The 20,627-nt window shown below is 37.8% G+C and overlaps 1 protein-coding gene across 2 annotated transcripts; it reads right to left on the bottom strand.

The window, feature by feature from the left end:
* Positions 1–197: 197 nt before the first annotated feature.
* kcnip1b (Kv channel interacting protein 1 b) lies at positions 198–20,258 on the bottom strand. 2 transcript variants are annotated; one of them, XM_079355012.1, is made up of 8 exons: positions 19,434–20,258; positions 4,708–4,832; positions 4,154–4,223; positions 4,006–4,076; positions 3,785–3,892; positions 3,568–3,672; positions 2,361–2,423; positions 198–2,050 (listed from the first exon to the last, which is right to left on the bottom strand). In XM_079355012.1, exons 1-8 carry the CDS (start codon positions 19,519–19,521, stop codon positions 2,003–2,005), a joined length of 678 nt encoding a protein of 225 aa, XP_079211138.1. In that variant the 5' UTR covers positions 19,522–20,258; the 3' UTR covers positions 198–2,002. The 2 variants fall into 2 exon arrangements, with proteins under 2 accessions (XP_079211138.1, XP_079211139.1); XM_079355013.1 differs by lacking the exon at positions 19,434–20,258 and adding an exon at positions 10,206–10,881 and having other exon boundaries at positions 203–2,050.
* Positions 20,259–20,627: the final 369 nt, after the last annotated feature.

The following is a 20,627-nucleotide window of genomic DNA, read 5'->3' as shown; positions in this document are numbered from 1 at the left end:
AAATCACCTAAAGGTTTATCGTACTTTGGGGAGCATGTTGATGATTGTGAAAATGATTCACACATTAGCCAATATGTTTAACCTTTACACAATCTTTAAAAAGGCTGTTTTTTGTTCATCTATATCATACATCTGTCATGTGTGAGCTTTGAATGTGACCTGTGTAAGGGCCACATAGACTAAAATAATAAAGTTTTATGCATGTCACAATTATTCCTTATCATTCATTTTTTTGGTAGTTTATTAGAAGGCTATAGACTTAGCAAACAATCTTAACCTTTTATAGCAACTACCACATACATCACTTGTCATCAGATTTGAACTTGTAGAGGGAGAAGTAGCTGTCTATTCTGTGAAAAGAACAATCACAGGTTTCTTGGTCTTCTCTTTTGGAAAATGTAAATTCTGTATTTTGAAAAGAGCATACACAGAATGTATGTAGGCTGCACGGAAAACAAAAACACATTCATCGTCATGTTAGAACACAGAAAAAAGTAACAACCGTTCAGTAAATGGTCAAGTAAATTTTATTCGCATGGCTTCAAATAAATGTTCTGCTTGTGAGACTGAACTGTTACAAAACAAGCCCATACGCTGTGATGTCACACTGATTTACTTTAGAGCCAAAAGCTGCTCCTCTGACAGCAGAACAGTGATTAATATTTTAGTGCTTAAACTACTACATCTTAGTGAGTTTTCTATTATGGTGGTGCTTCCAAACACACCCTGACTCATAAAGAGCTAGCTGCAGGCTGACCGCCTGAGTCACCCTGTGCTGTCTGTCTGCACGTCAGTGTGACATCACAGATGTGGACTGGATGGAGGAGGCAGTGCCAAACGTTCACCAATAAATAAATTCCCCTTCTAAAGGTGAAATACAGCAGTATTACCCTGCAAGATTACCTGGCATTTTCATATCAACATTTTATTAGAATGGCTTTAACAACAGCCATTTTATGATTTTAGTATTATAGTACATACCAAGAAAACAGGGACCAATAAGGTTGTACAATACAAATATAATATAATATCAGCACTGTCTCCAGTTTCAACCTGATCACTGCGCAAAAAAAGATATTTGTCTGTTGATCACAAGCCTTTTCCACATCTTAATTTTACGGGCACTTCATAAAACCTAGACTTTATGCACATTTTTTCACATTACCTCTTTTTTTTTTTTTTACATTGCTCACACATTATTTTGAACACAAGAAGCAAAGCAGCAAGTGAAAATATAAAAGAAAGATTTGATTCCTTCTTTAATTTTCACGAAAACATGAGCTCCAACAAAGACAGAGAGACCACAAACACACACACACACACACACTCACTCACTCACAAACCATATAAGACCCATGAAATGTACTTTTTCTAAATTGTTTGACCTTGTAAGCTCGACACAGACTCTTGACAATAAGCCTCAGACAGACTCAGCAGGCAAGCGACAGCCAGGGAACAGGGGTCACTGCAGTGAAAGCAGTAAACAGTAAAAGCAACACATGGCATTGGAAATATGCCATAATCGTCAAACATCAGATGCAAAACACAAATATGGCCAAATTCCTATTACAAATTTGGAAACGTTTGATGAATCAAAAATCTCTTGCAAAAGCATGCGATTTTATTCAGGCTAAAAGGAGCATCATTTGGCGAAAGGAAAATAACATTTCGCTGGTTGAACAATAGCTTTTCGCTGGTTAGTGGGAGCAGGTAATGTACAGTAGGAGCATTTTTTTAAAATCTTCAGGACAGGACAACAAAAGTCTGTCACATTATTGACTTTGGTGTGGGAAAAACTCCACAGGAAGGCTAAAAGCAATCCAGTTCAGTCCCTTCATTCAAGTCATAAAGGGTTTAATCCAGAACACAGCAGGAGAGGAGGAGGAAATCTGGATGTACTGCACATTTGCATTTTCTCTCACATACACACACACACACACACACACACACACACAAAGCCCTCTCATTTTTTCTGTCTTCATCTTCATCATCTTCTTCTGCTCTACATCACGTTTTCAAACAGCTGCATGGATCTCATCATGGTTTCATCCTGCACAGAGAAAAGAAAAGTCATCCGGGTAGAATGATGCAATTAACTCGCAGTTTACTTTAACCTTGTAGAAAGCAGAGCTGCAGAACAGCTGCAGAAGACAGCAGCTATCAAACCACTTTTCTTTGCATAAAACAAGAAGTTCACTTTTTTTAAAAACTCTGGAGGACATAACATTTAGATGTTTTAACTCTATGTTTGATTATTGTTTTATGCTCACATTAACGTAATGTCTTCTGTTTTTTGATCATTTTGAACATACAAATCATGACATGAAGAAATATACAAATGATACACATTATATACATACCTCCTGACAGGCAATAACAAACTCATCCAAGGTCACCACTCCATCTTTGTTTTTATCCATTTTCTGTGAAGGAGATAGTTCAAAAGGTAAATTTGTAGAAAGTATAGATTCAAATATCAGACAGTTTTTATGGCAAAATGTTTGCATTTAGGTCAGCGGGCATAGCTCATGGCACGTGACAGAGAAAGAACGAGCAGAGAAAGCAAATGGAATAAGAGAGGGTAGAGAGAATAACCCAGAACCTTAATAAAAGTTTTTAGAATCTTTCTTCATCTCCTGCCTAAGGTATTTTGCTAATGAACACTGTCGGCTGGTTTCTAGCTACCTTGCTACAACACATCTTTTTTTATAGATTTTATTTCTTTTCACTTTTAAATGATTTTCCTTTCTCTTTAATATATGTGATGTGATTTTTAAATCAATTTAATTCAATGCCTTTAATGTTTTTATCGATTAATTACTACTTTTTGTTATTACATCTTCCTGCTTTATGTTTTCTCTTTGACTGATTTTGATTGTATGACCATGTCTTCTCTGTTTCCTTTCAGCTGCTTTTTAACATTTTCTTTACACATTTGTGTCCCCGAGGTTTTGGCCCATGTAGTGTGGGTGCTCTTGTTGCTTATTGAGTTCAGTGATTTGATAGTTTTTGTTTTTGTGTCTTATTTTTATGATTTCATTCACTTTGTTGTCAGAGCACTTTTTAAACTTGTTTTTAAAGTTGTCTTATTAATTTTTTTATAACTATTATCATTCTCACCACTATTATCATCATTATTCTTGTCATCATCTTCATCCTCACCCTTATCATTGTCATCATCCTCATCGTTATCATCATCACCACCTTATTGGTCCCATAAGTTTCTGGTTCTTGACTCTGGCTGACGGTTAGCTAAGAACAAAATGCTGCAGAAACACTTTTGTACCTGCAGCTATAACACTACTTATCAAAGCTAGCATAAGATGGAGCACTTAACTATGTCAGGATACTGTATTTTAAACATTTGAAAAGGTGTCTGTCTGGTCTTTTTAACATTGAATTTGTATTGTTATGTTGTATTGGAACGCTGAATATCCTGTCTGCACAACAAATGTCCTTTTGAATCGATAAAGAAACCTTGATGGCACCAATTCTTCATGATGCCCCTGTGCAAAGTATCTGGGGTTAAAATCTGCTTGATTTTTATTTTTTATATTTGAAGTCTACCTGGAAAAAGGCGTCCACATGCTGCTTCGGGATGTCTCCCTTTAGTGCAGGGTAGGTGTACTTTCCCATCATGTCATAAATTGCCCTCACAATTTCAGTCATTTCCTGAAAGCAGAGAAGATTCCCGCTGAGGTGAGACACACACACACACACACACACACACACTGTAGATGACTCACTTTACACTGCATGCACTGTGACAGCAGCTACGTCTCACCTCTCTGTTTATGTAGCCATCTCTGTTGATGTCATAGAGGTGGAACGTCCACTCCAGCTTTTCTCTCAGTGTTCCTCGCAGCAGCGTAGACAAACCCACTACAAAATCCTGAATTTAATAATAAAAATGTTTAAAAAACAGAGGCTTAATAAAAATCTGAAGGCATCGTAGCAATACCAAATAATCTACAAAATGTCAGAACAAGTAGTTGTTTTTTTTACCTTAAATTTAATGGAGCCATTGCTTGTAGTGTCAAATGCATTGAAGAGGTAATGTGCGTACATGCTTGCATCTATGATTCAAAAACAACAATGTTTCAGATTTCTTGTTTTCAAGTAATTACAGATTAATAGATTTTCCTTCCCTTACCTCCATGAGGAAAGAACTGTGCGTAAATGTGTTTGAATGTCTCCTCATTCACAACACCACTTGGACATTCCTATAAAGAAAAAAAAACAAAAGATGTTAAGTGTCTTGACTTCATAATATCAATGAACAAATCCATAAAAAAAATTTAAGACACATAACCAAATCATATTATGTTGCAGTCTTTCCTGTCAACTCTTAAAGCTAAAAAGAAATGCTCAGTAATTGTAAATCCCAATGACTTCTTTAATCATGGGGAAGAAACATATCTGTGGAATTTCAGCTTTATATTGGTTTGTTGTTCTTTGACTACATGACTCTGTACCTGAATCAAATGTGATAATGACCTGAACTCTTGGCCAAATGAAACACAAACAATTCAATATTAACTACTATTATATCGGTCTACGTCTTTCTTTTTGTTTTCTGTTTAGGTTAACTCTTAAGCTGTTTTGTTTTGGAATTATTCTAGATTCCCAATGTTTCCAGTATGTGGAATGAACGCTCAGGTATTTATCAAAGCATTCACATAATGACATCAGAAAGGGTGTGGTTACATTTTTGAAGCCCCGGTAGAGGATCTGCAGCTCCTGTTTGGAGAAGTTGGTTTGGGCTTCTAACTGCTCAAGACCCTCTGGTCTGTGACACACTGTCGTCATCTCCAGCTCATCATCTATATTATCTACAGGAAGAGAGAGAGAGAGAGAGAGAGAGAGAGAGAGAGAGCGAGATGGTAGTTTGTATCCAGAATCATGCCAATACTTATAAAATCACAGGTGATCGTGACTCTTTGTCTCCCTTTGAATCCTGTGATACACAGAAAAGAGCCAACTCAGCGAAGCTCCAGAATGTCACGCCTGCAGGAAACATTTTAAACATTTGACATTTGACAGCAGAAAAAAAGCGCTTACATGGGAAGGAAAGCAGCAGAATGTTAAAGCAGGAAGAGGATAATGTTAAGATATAAAGAGGGGAAAAAAATAATCTGCACATGTACTAGATAAATATCTCCAATCAGGAGATGAGAGCTTTTATAAGTGGTGATATGCATGGGAGAAAGAAATCGGGTGCTGTGGAGACGTATGGTGGTTAATAATGATAGCAATTCCGGTCCTGCTTGTGGTAAGTAAAACTGTCTCCAGCAGCAGGGGAAATAGTAGCATCCCATCGCTGAGAGTGGGTACAAACCACACACCAATATGTCCTTAAATATGAGCAAACATCCAGGAGAAAACAGATACAAAGAGCTCTCTGGGATTGTTTATTGTTTTTGCTTGCAGGAGCAGAAGACCCTTAAGGAAAATTTTAAATTAATAAAACCTAAGGTAGGATTGTGGCACTCATCTGTAGCTGAATACCAGTATGTCAGGGTTTCATATTTACACTTGTGCTCTTAGATGCTTAGATTTAATATTCTGACTGAAGCAATGAAGTTTGCTTTTATGGATTTTTGGAAGTTTTAAAAACACAACTCTATATCCATCCATCCGGGGTCTGTACCGCTTTTTTCCAGTTTGGCGTGGCGGGGGGCGAGAGTTGATCCCAGCTGTCACTGAGCGAGAGTCGCTACAGTTCATATCAGTCAATCACTGACAACCTGCCACACTCACATTCACGCCTAAAGGCAATTTAGAGTCACCAACTAACCTAACAAGTAATGGGAGGAGGTCAGAGTAAGGGAATTCTTTCATGCACAGGGAGATCATGCAAACTCCACACAAAGAGTCTGTCTGACTGGGATTCAAACCATGAACCTACATGCTGTGAGGCAACAGCGCTAACCACTAAGAATAACCACATCAGGGAAAATCTACTTTAAATCTCAATAAGCAAAACGTGAATGGTTTGAAAAAAAAAACGTTTTTACACTTTCTTATGTAAAAAACCTTTAGCAGGGGAATTATCAATTCTCAGTCAGACTTTCAGATAGGAGATTAAAAGGGTTATAATATAATACTTGAGGCATTTAGGAAGGCAGTGATGACTCACTCTATTCAGTCCTTCCAGCAGTGGTGTCAAAATTAATCCTCTCCATTGTAACTCATCTGGTTTCATATCATCTGCCAGAGGCAATCTTAATTTGAATTTCTATCTAATTGCTCATTCATTTTTACATATTAACTGTATGTCAAGAAAAGTTCAGAAGCTCTGATAATCTGTATGTTCGTAATTGCTTCTACTTTTATCTTGGAATCATGCTAATGTGTTTCTAATTAATTGCATTTAACTTTTAACCCATGCTGCAAGGCCTCAACTATCATGCAATTCTCCATTTATTGAGATCAAACATGTTCTCAAGACTTAAGAATATGTATGATGCGTACAATATTTATAAGGCTAACCTGTAGTGTCATGCATAATAAGAAGTGTCTTGAAATAAAGAAAAAAAGGTAGGTATTCATAAGGTATTCAAAAGGCAAAGGTATTCATTTTGAAATGAGCATTTTCAGTGGCAAAGGAATCGCTCCTTCTTCAAGATTGTTTCTGACCCATTTCTTTAACATTCTGTTTATTCTTTTCAATGCTGCCCTAGTGACATTTTTTGTTGTCAATCATCACAGGACGTGTGTGTTTTCTACTTTCAATCCTCTTCAAATCTCCCTCTGAGCTGCTGTTGTGATCTCCCTGCCTCTTGTTGTCATGGTGATAGACAACCAGGACCAGTGTGAACAGCGGGTTGGTTCACACCGAATCAACTGAAAAAGAAAAACTGCGTCAAAGGCCTTTTTTATATTATTTTATTTTTTTATGTAATGCCTTTTGTATTAAAGCACCTCATCAAATTAAAACCAAAATAACAAAGGCGCTGTGTTTGTTGCTTGTGAATATCTGTTTTCTCTCACCAGGGAGATTTATGTTGTCTTACAAATGTGACGAAGGGATCAGAAACAGATGAAATGAAATGAGGGTGAGAAAAGGAAACGAGTAAAGGTGTTGATTAGAAGAGAGGTGAGACATGGAGATTGAAAGATGGGCGAGTGTGAAGAAAAAAGGTGAGGAACACACAACATGTGTTGAAGAACAAAAAAAAGAATCAGTGAAAGACAAACGCTGCCTTATTGATCTTTGAGCATGACGAGGAAAAGGGGCATATTGATTCTGAGAGGGATGTTTACGAGTAACCTTCATCTTTGAACTGCCTGGTGGTTAAAAACAATAAAGTAAAACGCTATGATTATTCGCCTACATTACAACTACAAAATATCACAGACAGATACAGACGTGATGATGTAACCAGGAAACAGCTGCCATGCACACAAACACTCCTCAGTCCGCACTGGGAGGGACATGTTACATGATGAAGTGATGGAGATAATGAGAAGAGTAGTCGCTCACAGTGACTTTAAGCCACACTAAGGAGAGAAATGATTGGTTGTGAAAATTGCTGCAGGTACATATCTTTGACTGTAAACAACAGGTCGGATTAAGGATGTGTCCATTGATTTTTTATCATAAGAGTATAAGGAAGAAGGTGTGACATTTCACACATAAATACAGCAGAAATCAAGTGTATCCTCTGTAAGTGTCTCTCTGAATCATGACCATCTGTAATAAGTGAGAAGTCTTAGTTTTACTGTGTTCACATGGACGAAACAGCCTTGTATATAAAGCTGTTTTAGCCTACTCACTGCTTATTTGGATGTCACATGAATGTGTCTACATCGCGGTCATTCCATGTCTATTTATGTGAAAAGTTAAGTGACGATTTAACACAAGTTCGCTAACATTAGCCTGTTAACACAACAATGCGGGACACAGGCTGTCATCTTGAGCAAAGGACAATATTGTTCGACGTTTGGTCTTAACCATGCTTAATAATTGTGCTTTAACTGTTCTTAATTCACACGTCTTTCATGCTAACGATAAGGGTTTGAAGTGTGCCGCTGGAGGAGAGTGGAGGTTCCAGAAAATCTGAGGTGTCACCAAACAGGTTTTTGTTTTCTTTGAATGCTGGTGCTCAAAATCAAAAAGAGGCTCAAAAAGTCACACATTCTTAACAAAGATTGAGATCTTGAGAGATTTTCTTTGAAACTTTGTTCTTAATAAGAATAAATTACATCAATCACACTCTCGTAGATACTGCTGCAGTGAGTTAGCTTGGCATAATTTATCACAAAGAAATAGTGTGGTAAAACTCCCCTAAATGTCTTCAAATAAAATCCAGCTACTATCCACTCAAGAGCTCTAAGTAGTAATTTTAATGTTATTTGTTTGACTAAGTAACTTGCTGGATTCCTGCCATGTTTCGTTGCATTGTCATGGTGTTAAAAAAAACAAAACAAGAAAATATCTGAAGTCAGCTCAGAATTAGTCCAAATAATAACTTGACATTTTGACTTAAATACTCAAGCGACTGAGGCTAGTCCTCCAAGTTGGAAATCTGACCTGTGTTATCTTTCTTGCATTCCTCCTTCTCCTGGTTTTGGACTCTACCCACGTTCCTATCGTTAAAATAAAGGCATGAAAAGCCCTTAAGCAAACCTTTAACAAGTTCATAATTTGTCAGAGTTTAAAATGATAGTAGGGTTTAGCCGTTTTATTGTGTGTGGAACGAGTCTGGCTTCTCTCCCTCATTTCTGGTTTTTATGCTATAGGCTAAGACTCTTCGCTGGAATTTGCACAGAAACAGAAGACTTGAGGACAAGCTGGCAATCAGTGTAATTCCAAAAAATGTAAGTAACATTTTTAATGAAAAGGATAGCAACTAAAGGATCTAGTTTTCCCCTTGTTTTATTCGATTCTTGTTGTGAAGCGAGAGCAGCTGTAAGCAGTATCTATTGTTTGTTGCATTTTTCTCAAACGTGTGCTGTGATTCGGGATTACCAAGACACCGTAAACATTCACCAGAAAAAAAAACGGTTCAAGTCTTGCAAATTGCTGTGACCTCCCTCCCTGTCCTGTTTCCCTCGTGGCTGTGATGCTTATTTTCCCTCCTGGGGAATCAAGATAGTCTTATCCGATCTATCTAGCGTTATCTGATCTCACAACTTCTGCATCGCTGGCAACACAAGACAAACTTTAATGGGAGCAACACATAAAAAAGGAAAAGTTCCATGCGTTTTTATCAAAGGCTTTAATCCAAACAAGGATGCGGACTTTATCTCACGTGTAAGAACAAAACACGAACCCTCATCTGCTACTTGCAGGGTGTCAGGTCGAACACCAGAGGGTAATTGCTTTGCTTTGCTGCTTCATGGATTTTATCTGCCATATATTCATCATTCATCCTGGCAGTGAATTGTTCACTCTCTCTCCCCCCATGCCCCATAACCCAGTCTCCATGACAACAAGGATCTCAAGCATAAGGCGAGGGAGAGGTATGATATGTGAGCTGCCTGTTAATACACATGCTCCTGCCCGAACCCTCATCTGCTTGCCATTTGCTCCTTCACTCACTTGGTAACACCTTCAAAAGGCAACACACACACACACACACACACACACACACACACACACACACGTTCACGCATAATTACAGAGTCAGGGGCAGTGATTTTGCTCTCTGGTTGTTTTCAAGGGCATCCCACTTCATGGCACACAGTAATCTCTCCATCATGAACACAGTGCGTGCTACAGCTCACAGCTGACACCTCCTATCGCTTAATCCTGAAAAAAAAAAAAATCTTCTGCCACTTCCTGGACTTTAAATTTAATCATTTTTATTCATTCATTATTTTATATTAATCTCTTTTTGTCTAAAGAAAAATGCATCAACGTTATTTGTGATTGCACTTTACATGTAGCCTATTTGGCATCTGGAAACACGTCAGTAATTAAATAAATTACATTCATTCGCTCTGTTTTTTGCTGTTCTCTTCCTGACTACGTTTTAAATGTTAATGCACAGATATAAGGCTAATAAACTGTTATTTGTAATGTCAGATGTTCAAATGCAAAGAACACAGAAAATAGTGTAAAAACACACACACAGAATACAATCACAGAGTCCACATTTGAACCTCAATGTTCCTTCTATTTTTGTTCTTTTTCTCAGTTAGCTATCTCCTGGTCTTTTGTCTTCTCTAAATCTTTTATCTGACTGATGTGGACGTACCTCTGGATGGTCTCCTCTGCTTGGTTTGCATGGTCAAAGTGCCCACCACTGCACCCATGTTGTCACTGTGGAAACCAGCCCGGTCAAACAAACCTAGAGAGTAACAGTCCTCTGTTTGTTTTCAACGCTCCTGATAGCCTATCGCCGAGTCTTCCGTTGCCTCCGCGGCTCTGAACCTTAAAGGGGCTTCACCCCCTGTTGCGCCTCCTCACTGCTTTCAGATCTGTCACTGAGGGACGACTCTCTTCATTCAGCGGATTCTCCAGGATTTCTGATCCTTCTTATCCAAACGCACACAGACACACAAGCTGCTCCTGCTTTTCTGCGCCACTCCCCTCTGCTCTATAGCCTTGTTCCATTCATCCGTCAACCTTTCCCTCTCTCTTTCAGGCTCCCTGCCTACACATGCAACTCATGTTATTGTGGGAGAGCTGGCAAACAATTCACTCGGTAACAACACTCCTGACAAATGGATGGAAACAGGTGAAGGACACACATTCAAAGCTGAGAATTCACCATTTAATGCTCCCCTTGCATGAGCATTCATTCCCTGCATATTTACACACTAACCCTAATCCTCACCACTGACCCAAAAAAATCTGTTTATTCCCAATTTGGGACAGGACTTTCGTCCCACATTGGACAAGCTGTCTCTAAAAGTAGGCTAAGTCAGTCGGCTAAGAAGCAAAATAAAAACCTCTCACACACACATTACACAAAAATAGACGATCCAGTACTGCTTCATTCAGTGGTGTGCTCTGACGCATGGTTTGTTCCAGGATGAGTCTTTATCCTGCTGTGAATGCTGTCAACTTTTGTGGGGTTTTGTGATCTTTCCCCACAGCGACATGACTACCCCTCTTCCTCCTTTCTCTAATCATTCTGCAGAGGGCAACAGAGACTTGAGTGATTTCTTTGGCTGCGATAGAAACAAGAACATTAGAGTGTTTAATGGTGCCGATGTATTCTTGCTGAGCAGCCTCAATTTGGGAAAATGACTGCGTGCATTAGGGGAGGCAAAGCAGCGGGAGTGAGTAATGTTTACTTCCCGACAAGTGCTAAACATTAAAAACCAAACAGCCTTGTTGGAAGCAGAGGTAAGCATTTATTATATCATAATAGCTTTTTCATTCATCATTCACTCTGGTAAAAGCTGCAAATGATAAATATATTTCCTCGACATGGATATTGCTCGATACTGTTTGAGGGTTGCATTGGCGGTCTATGCACTGGAAAGGAAAATGTTGATGCCTTTTTAAATATTCCACTGACTGCAAGAAAGAACTGTACATGCTCTCTCTCTCTCTCTCTCTCTCTCTATAGGGGTTTTTCAAGAAAACCGCTCTGCTTAAAATATTCATGTGCTGCCATGTTTTCTATGCCTTTCAAGCTTTCCCGAAAGTTAAGCTCCTTCTTCATATAGCAGGGCAAGAAGGTTTACGCTGTAGTATAAGGCCACTTTTAAGAAGTACTCTGAGAAAGGTAAAAGAAATGCAGTCAAAAAACTCACATTTAACACATTTCAGCTTGAAGGTGAAAACGTTTGTGTTCTATATTTGGGTGGTGACATGTCCAGGGCTAATCCACAGATAGGATGGTATAATTTGACATCATTAATAACACATTTATGTGTAAATAAATTCATGTTATAGCAGGTAACTAGACAATGATGGACAGTTGAATCACTAACAGTATTACATGTATGATTGTAAATCTGTTTTGTAGTAACTGGAGTTATCATGTAACATTAAAGGGTACAATATTTTCCTCTGTAATGTTGCAAGGTAAGTATACCTTTAAATTGGAATGTAATAAATTGCTGTCAATATCCAAATAAAGTTCAAGTAAATGCAGTCGCATAAATGAAGCCTGAATCATCGCCACATGTTGGTCTTTAAAGAGGAATAACATCTCAGGTCAAATTCTCATACGTCAAAGTGCACTTAAGTGCAGTAATTTAGAAGAGGGGTCAGTGGAATTAGTTAACAAATATACAGAAGAAAAAGTACAAGGATTAACATCATGACGACTACTGCATATCGTCTGTGGTCTTTTATAAATTCAATATTTATTCCCTCATACTTATGTAAGCCATGGGAACATCGCCACTATACTGCCATGTGTGCTGAAAACTGAACAGATTTCTGTAGGCAGCTACCTGGCATGTAAAACATGTGCGTGTGTGTGTGTGTGTGTGTGTGTGTGTATTTGTGGTTTGCTGATGTTAGCCCCTGATTTAACAAGCAGAGATTGATTAAATATAGAGTCTTACATAATTCAGAATTGGAATGAAGCACACCTTTCTGACAATAGCTGTCCTACTTTTATCTTTCAAAATTCATGCATTCAAATACTATCTGGAATTTCCCTGTTTTTTAAAAGTGGAATGTATGTTTAAATGTTCCTACCTCTCCTGAAATAATCAGCAGAAGGATTCATGACATAAAATAAAATAAAATTCCTTAAATATATTCTTTTCTCTCCTTCCACTTCTCTCCTGAACTCTTGCGCATCAACATTCAAACACTTAGAGATGGAGCGTTAAGTTCACATCACTATAAGTAACTTGGTGTAATTCCCCTGACATATGTTTGCCATCTGGAGCTGCCTTGCTGCATCACATCATCCCACACAGTGACAAACAGAGAGGACTTCTTCGACTCTTCATTACCTTTAAACCACTTCATGATCTCCACATGTCAGCATTCTGCTGACAACAAACACGGCTCTGAACAGAAACTGTGCTGTTGGCTCTGCTTAAAGAGTTAAAGATTCAGCAAAATAAAAGGCACTGCTGAAAGGCACAAATGTTAATAAAAATATGATTTACAACAAAGTGATCGTGGACCCATTATTAAACAACCTCAATAAAAGATTATTGAAGAATTATTAAATTAATTTTTTTTTCAAAATCTAGTTCAATTAACATAATTAAAATAAATAGATCCATAGTCAATGCTGCCACTTGGTAAACACAACAATAAATAAAAGTTCAGTGTCTATATCTAGTGTATTATATAAAAAGCGTATTCTTACAAAATGTTTTCTTGTCTGGATATTTTTTTGAAACACCTAAAAATCACTCTTTCTAATGACTTGTTGACTTATATTTCTGAATGTCACTCATTCAATTGACCATATCATTCAGCTTGTATGTTACTGTCCTTTATGATAAGCCATAATCCTTCATGAAATAGTTTTAGTTACTTCTTAAGGACACTTGCTATACTGTCGCAACATCTGCCATCAGGGTGTGAATGGGTAGGTGTGACATGTGGTGTAAAAGCGCTTTGAGTAGTCAATTCATTCAATAAAAAAAAAACTTTATTTGTCCCCAGGGGGCAATTCAAAGCCACATAGAGCAATACATGAACAACATTGTAGTTAGACTATAAGTTTGACCAAAAATAAAGTGTCAACAAAAGAATTAAGTGTCAGAAGAGAAAACTCTATACAAGCTCAAGGCCATTTATCATTTTCCTTAGTCAACTGTTCCTAAAATCTGCCATTTCCCACTGTGTCATTTAATGAAATGTTAATGGTGTTTTTAAAAAAAAAAGCTATGATAAAAAAAAAATAAAAAAAACCTAAAAAAAACTCCTGTTCAGATCTGGGGGGAAAGTGCAATCTTCTCTTTTTGGCATGAGTCAGCAGTTTCAGACCTGACGAATGGTCTTTTAGTCATGTTATGTAAGAGCGATCTCGTCACTAAATCATTTCATCTCTGCTCTCTTCCTCAACTCTGCTTTCTTCTCTCATGCTTCCACATTAGGGCTAGTTATACTTTAGAGGATGAAAACATGAATCTTAGGCAAAGGAGCTATGAGATGAGTCAATGTGCCTGATGCTATTTTTTACACTTTTGAATAACACGATTTTCAGTAAAACAAAAAAAAGTAATATATAAAAGAAATATATATGGTGTTTACCAGATTTAGCTTCCTTCAACTGGAATATGTATACCTAAAACGTCTTTCTTTCTTTTGTGCTAATAGTTGCATGTTAATGTTTGATTGAAAGTCACAAAATTGGGGTGCCTGGGGTACCCTATAAACTCAAAATTTGAGCAAATTGCATACACAAAAATGCTGAAAACTAACTTTTAAAAGCTTGATTGGTATCTGTAGTTTACCACAAAATATAGTGCATTATTGTATCAGTCACACGGGAGATGCAGCGTCTTTGATAACCTGTATATTTCTAAAGCACACTACCTCTTTCTTTGTTGTGTTGCTATTTGGCCAACAGGTGGCAGCAGAGTACAATATTTCCTGAAATAGTCAGCGGTCTGGGTCACCAGGCACATTTCGCCCCCAACTAAATACAGTATGAGCAAAATTGACAGAAGACTGAGTTTAACATACAAACATTTTAACAGAATGTGTTGAAGCCTTCCACATGAATACACATCTCCCTATACATCTCCCTTTCATTGGCACATTGTTTTAATATATCATAGGCCTACTTGTCTTTGAAAATGAGCCACTGTATGTAAATATCTAATAGTAAAACAATGAGGCTGCAGAGAATTAACGTGGTGAAGGAAAAACAAGGGATGCACGAGATAAAAATAAATCTAGAAGATGGTTACGTAAAAGTGTGTGGTGAGGTGATGTAAAAAATTAAAAGCAGAGACACACTGTCAGCTCTAATCTATTCTTTTTACTGAAGCAACATAAGACAAAGCAAATGAGAGAAGAAGGAAGAGATTTGTTTTTGTAGAATGGTTAAGAAATAGAGCTGGTTAATAGAGGTGGAGTTTATTGTAGAAGTCTACACAAGGCCATAGATCTCAAGCCACTCCACTCTTTCCGCAGTGTGCAGATGATGTGACTTGCTGCAAGGTTATGCACTTAGAGGACACATGTGACTTGTAATAGTGAGGGGCAGGTGCAGCATGGGACCGGATGACTTGGTTATTGTTTTCACATTCGCTTCTACATTTTTAATGACAGGACAAGTCGATATGAAAAGAGTTTGTTAAAACATGAACATGGATACTGAAAGCAAACAAATCAAAATATTCATATATATATTACATATATATATATATATAAAATATTTTGTCTCAACTTGAGGTGGCCTATGTAGCCTTGGCGTGACAAAAGCTTTTATTGCTGAAATTAAGATGGGCTAAAAGCTAATCTTAGTCTTAGCCTTGTAAAAGCAATAACAACAACATAAAAACTTAGGCCTATTAAGCCCCATTTCCCCCAAGTGGTCTGGTATGGATCAGTATAGTTTGGTGTGGTTTGATTCGATAAAACCTGATCCAGTTTGCGTTTCCAAAGCTAACCGTGCCCTCTTTGGTAGGCGGTGTCTAAGCCGAATGCAGATAGCCTAATGTAGCCTAATAGCGTGACATTATAGCAGCGCGACATAGTGTACACCGCTAATAAATTCAAGAAAGAAGAAAGAGTAAACAAAGACCAGTGATGGAAGACATCCAGCAATTCATTTACTTTGTCATTGGCATGTGGCTCTTTGTTACTTTGTTTCAGAGAAGGCTGTGTGCCTTCACAGAAAGTCAGAAAAGTCAGAAAGTACATTACGGGGACCTATAAAACAGCAAATGTCAGTTAGCTTGAGGCCAATGGCACACTATTTCCTCTTTCATTGTTTTTCTTGCCAAAATAAAATGTCTTAAAATGAATATACATGCCTCCTCGTTTACAAAAAGATCCCTTTAAAGGTTAATGGGCGGAGTTTACAGTTTATGTCACCTCATAAAGGAGCGTGCAACCAAATATGCTTAACAAACCAAACTGCAGCTTTGTGTGGGTTGGAGATGAAGAGCTTACATTTATCTATAACTGAAATAGTTGCGTGTGTTAAGCTGAATATGCATGTGTGTGCATCTTTTCTTTTCTTCTTCCATGCACATGACAGCATACAGGATCATTGCACGATCTGCAGAGCAGAGCAGATACTCCTGAGACAAGATGAGGAGGAAATTGAGCAGAAAAAGGTTTCAAACTGGAAAGGAGTTATAAGGTCACGTAAGGAAAAAAAACAACTGTTGTGTCATGTGCCTACAAGATCAGCTCTTGCTTTTTCTTAAATGTCATCAAGCCAACAGCATGTTGTTCATGTTTTGTACGTTTGTTTACATTAACTTTATAAAAGACTTGTGACATTAAACGTTTTATTTGGTACAAAATTTGAGCTCTCAGTCATTTTCCTGTTTAAATTAAAGGCCTATGTAAAAAAAAACTAGTCTGTATGTTAAAAAAAGGCTAAAATAATACAGATTAATAAAAAAAAAAAGACAAATCCATCCATCCATTATCTTTACAGCTTTACTGTTTGGAGTCTTGAGCCAATCCCAGCTGTCCTTGGGCGAGAGGCGCAGCACACCCTGGACTGTTCGCCATTTAATCAGAGCTGAGACAGAGACAGACAACCTGCCACACTCACATTCATACCTACGGACACTTTAGGTTCACCAATTAACCAAACAAGCATGTCTTTGGATTGTGGCAGGAAGCTGAAGTACCCGTGCGACAGGGAGAGCATGCAGACTCCACACAGAGAGGCTATTGTTTATCTTACTTTTTTTTTCTGTTATTCTGCAGTTATTTGTCATTTAAGTTTTTGTTAATGTGAAGAGAACTGTATATCCCATAGCAAACTAACAAATTTAAATAATCCTGAGAATGCTTTATATTTTTTCTCATTGTATTGAGTCTTATCAGAGGAATATTGATTTAACTTCCTTTCTGAAGCCTTGGTTCTTGGTTTGTATTGCAAACTAACTGTGTTACTGCAAGAGTGTCCACCCCTTTAAATGTTAGTCTCAAGGTTTAGCTAATCTGAGAAAGCCCCAAAAATATGCAAAAACTGTAAAATTCACACAGTGACACATTCTGCATACTGTATATCTCACCCAGTGTTGTTGTGCTAAATTAGAAAGCTATTCATATTTTGCAGATATAAGCAGGGAACAAAACACCTCAGGCATTTAGTCCCACAATAGGCCGAAATGACAATCAGTGCATTTAAGTCAATTCATAATTAATCTGCGAATGTATACTTAAAAGAACTTAATAAACTCAGTGACATTCCACTATACAACTAAATAAAGATTTGGCGCCTGTGTTGTGTGATGCACCTGTTCTCAAACTTAAAGGCTGGTGTGCTTTATACATTCAGAAAGGCATAAAAGAACAATGGGCTGGACGATCAATAGAATTTACACTCCATTTTAACTTACTGTCGTGAGAGGATGCAGATAATTGGCCTCTGCAAATGAGTGCATCCAAGGAGGTGACGGGGAGAAGCTAAGTTGTACTATTGAAAAAGCCATTTCAATGCTTTTAAGTCTGATCTCTTGCTCTTAAACCTTCAAAAAAGAAGCCAAAAGTACATGTGATGAAAAATAGACAGTTCATGTAAGTGCTATCCCTACCCTAACAATCCCCCATGAATAACTGTGCTTTGGTATATTTGTCTAAGCAATTCAAGATCAGCGCCTTACCATGAAAGTAGGTCTGTATTGTTCACACATTTCTTTGTTATATTCTATAAAAGAATGACTAATCCTCAGTTTATCAGATGTAGCTGCATTGGATGACCTAGTTTGTCCACCCATGCAGCCAAACTGTAAGTAGGCTGTGGTATTTCAGAAATAGCTCAGTGGCCGTGAAAACCACCAGTTTAGAACTCATTTTAATCAGCAGCTTTTATTACATGTGCTATTTTTCAACTGAAATATACCCTGGATGTTCAAGATCTAAAAATGTTGCCATTTATTTAAGAAAATCCTGAGATGCTTTTTGTCAAAAATCAAGATTTGCTGTGACTATAATCAATGAGTGTCTGTCGTAAGTATTTTTTTCTATTGAAAGAAGAATCTACAAATGATTTAGAGCTGTTTGGTAAAGGAGCACATATCTATTAGTACTAGAAAAAGCTGAGTAGGATGAATCTATTCAAAAAAGTTCTATCTTTTGTATTTCTGTGCTATGAGCAAGCCCTGAAGTCTGTCTTAGGCTGCACTTGCTTCTCATTAGCCCCAACGTCAGCTGTTCACATATACAGACTCTGATTGGTCAAAAATTTGATTGGAAAAAAACAAAATGGCAACCTCCATGTTACCCGAGTGAGCTAACAGAAATGAAAACATTTCACAAAAGTTTATGCAGAAATTGTTACGGATTACAGTAATTTTTATGAGCATTGAATCCGGGTACTCAATAAATATACACTTAGAATAGTAGAAAAGTGTCTGGATGTCACAAAAACACAAGATTATCAGGAAAGCCTCCCAGCTGACGAGCAAGTGGAGATCACACTAAGTAGCTCCTTCATACCTTTCCAGAGCTGATAATGTAAAGACGGCATGTGTCAACCTTGGATGCTTTAAAAAAGCCTTGCTAGAGCCCAAAATGTAACATCTACCCAAAATATAACAAGGACCCGAAATGTTATAAAAACAATTAACGAAACCTAAAATTTAACAAGTTGTTACATTTTGTAAAATCTAGCTGTTGTTACATTTTTTTGCCCAAAATGTAACAACTGGTGACATTTACTTTTTACAACTTCTGACATTTTTTGCCCAAAATGTAACAACTTGTTACATCTTGTAACAAGTTGTTACAAAAAAGTTACTACTCTTGTCCCTTTTTTCAGGTATGAGGTCGCATTAAACCACAACAACTTGGGAGTTTAAAAAGAAAGGGTTTAGGTTAGCAAAGGTAAGTTTAGCAAAGTCCATGTCATAGCAGAGCATAATACCGTTACTGGTATTGATACTGGTTTACTGCCCACCCCTCCTGGTGTCTACAGTATACTCTTAAGCTGTGAGCTGAAACTCTTAAAGAGTCTCACAAAGGAGTGGCTCAGTGTTTTGATCAGGACATTGTAACGTGACACATGTCAGTTAATGAGTGGACTTTGGCTGTTGGAATTAAGTTTTGACCTTTACCTAAACACACCCTATAAGTACCCACACAATATCAATATCAGATCTTGGCATGATGATGAAATTTAATTGGAAGGACGAGCTTATTTTGTATTTCAATGATAAGAGATGTGAGTGAGTGAATATGAATGGAAGGTGGTAGGGTTAGGGTTACTTTCTGAAGTTGTGTTGTTGAATGATGCATGTCAAACTCTTAAAATAAGACCTTGTATCTTATGAAGTATATGTGAAGGAAGTCATTAGCTTTGTAAATGCACATTTAAAGGCATTTACAGTACATAATAGTAAAAATGTCAGGGTACCTTTAGCGAGAGTTCCTGAGACCAATCTCTGCAGGGACTGGATAAGTTTGAGCACCCCCTGCCTGCAGCGGGTGGTACAGCCAGCCATCCTGAGGTAGAGACAGGGCTTCACCAACAAAAAGCTGTTTCCCACAAAATATTTCGAAAGAAAAATCAAAGTTTTTGCAAGAGTCTCCACAGTGTCCTCCCTGGAAATACTTTCAAATGGAGGGGGAGAAATAAAAACAGCCTCAGTTGTTTCTCTGATGTGACATCTCCAGATCTGCGCAGGGGATCCTTGTGGAGAATAGTTTAGCTTTTTGTTTGGTTTAAAGACAAAAACCTTTCCACAGAAGCAGACCTGACCCAACAAAGTACACTTCACTTACACAGTCAAAAAGTGCACAAATGAACAAAAACAAAGAGTCTGCTTTAGCAGCTGTCAAAACAGACCCAAAAAAACAAAACAAAAAAGATTAAAAAACAAAAAACTTAAAAAAACAAAAAACAAAACTTGATTTAAACAGACAAAAATCAGGCAGAAGATAAATTATTTAAGTGACTCCTAAAGTGAGTAGCTGTGTGCCGTGAAACTTCTGAGCTTCCCCCCCAAAAAACAACCGGAGGATCTCCTCCAGCTCTTCTCTTATCCTCTCTTTATTTGATCCTTCTTTTCTTCTCCTCTTCTGTGTCCTGACAAATGTACCCTGTGGTTCCGTGAGGTAGCAGCTGTAGTACTTTGTCCCTTTGCCGGATATATTTCTGTGTGAGGTTTTTTCGTCTGCGCTGCAGTGGGAGCCCTGCGGCTGTGGTCTGTGGAGGAGCTCTGCTCTGGTACTCTCAGCAGATCTGTACTGCAGAGAGCACCAGCAGCCACCACTGTACCCGCCTCACTTCTCTCCATCCCCCTCCCTCGTCTGTGTGCTCCCTCCTCCTGTCTTGTATTTTTGCTTCCTCACTCTCAGCCTGGCAAATGCTTTCTTTTACCTTTTTCCTGATTAAGTGCAAGGTGTAAAAAAAAAAGACAAAAAAAAGGTGTGAATTTTGAGCGTGGACCCTGATGTAGCTAATAAACACATTTAACATGTTTTTATTACAACATCTTTCCCATATTGTGATTAATGCTTTTCATGGCCAAGCATTGTATTTCTTTAAATGACACCTTCTGATCATGTTCTTTCTCTCATTGGACACACCATCAGAGGTGTCATATGT

This window comes from Symphodus melops (genome assembly GCF_947650265.1).
Source record: "Symphodus melops genome assembly, chromosome: 11".
In the NCBI taxonomy this organism is placed as follows: domain Eukaryota; kingdom Metazoa; phylum Chordata; class Actinopteri; order Labriformes; family Labridae; genus Symphodus; species Symphodus melops.
This window is presented reverse-complemented; position numbering and strand designations above follow the sequence as displayed.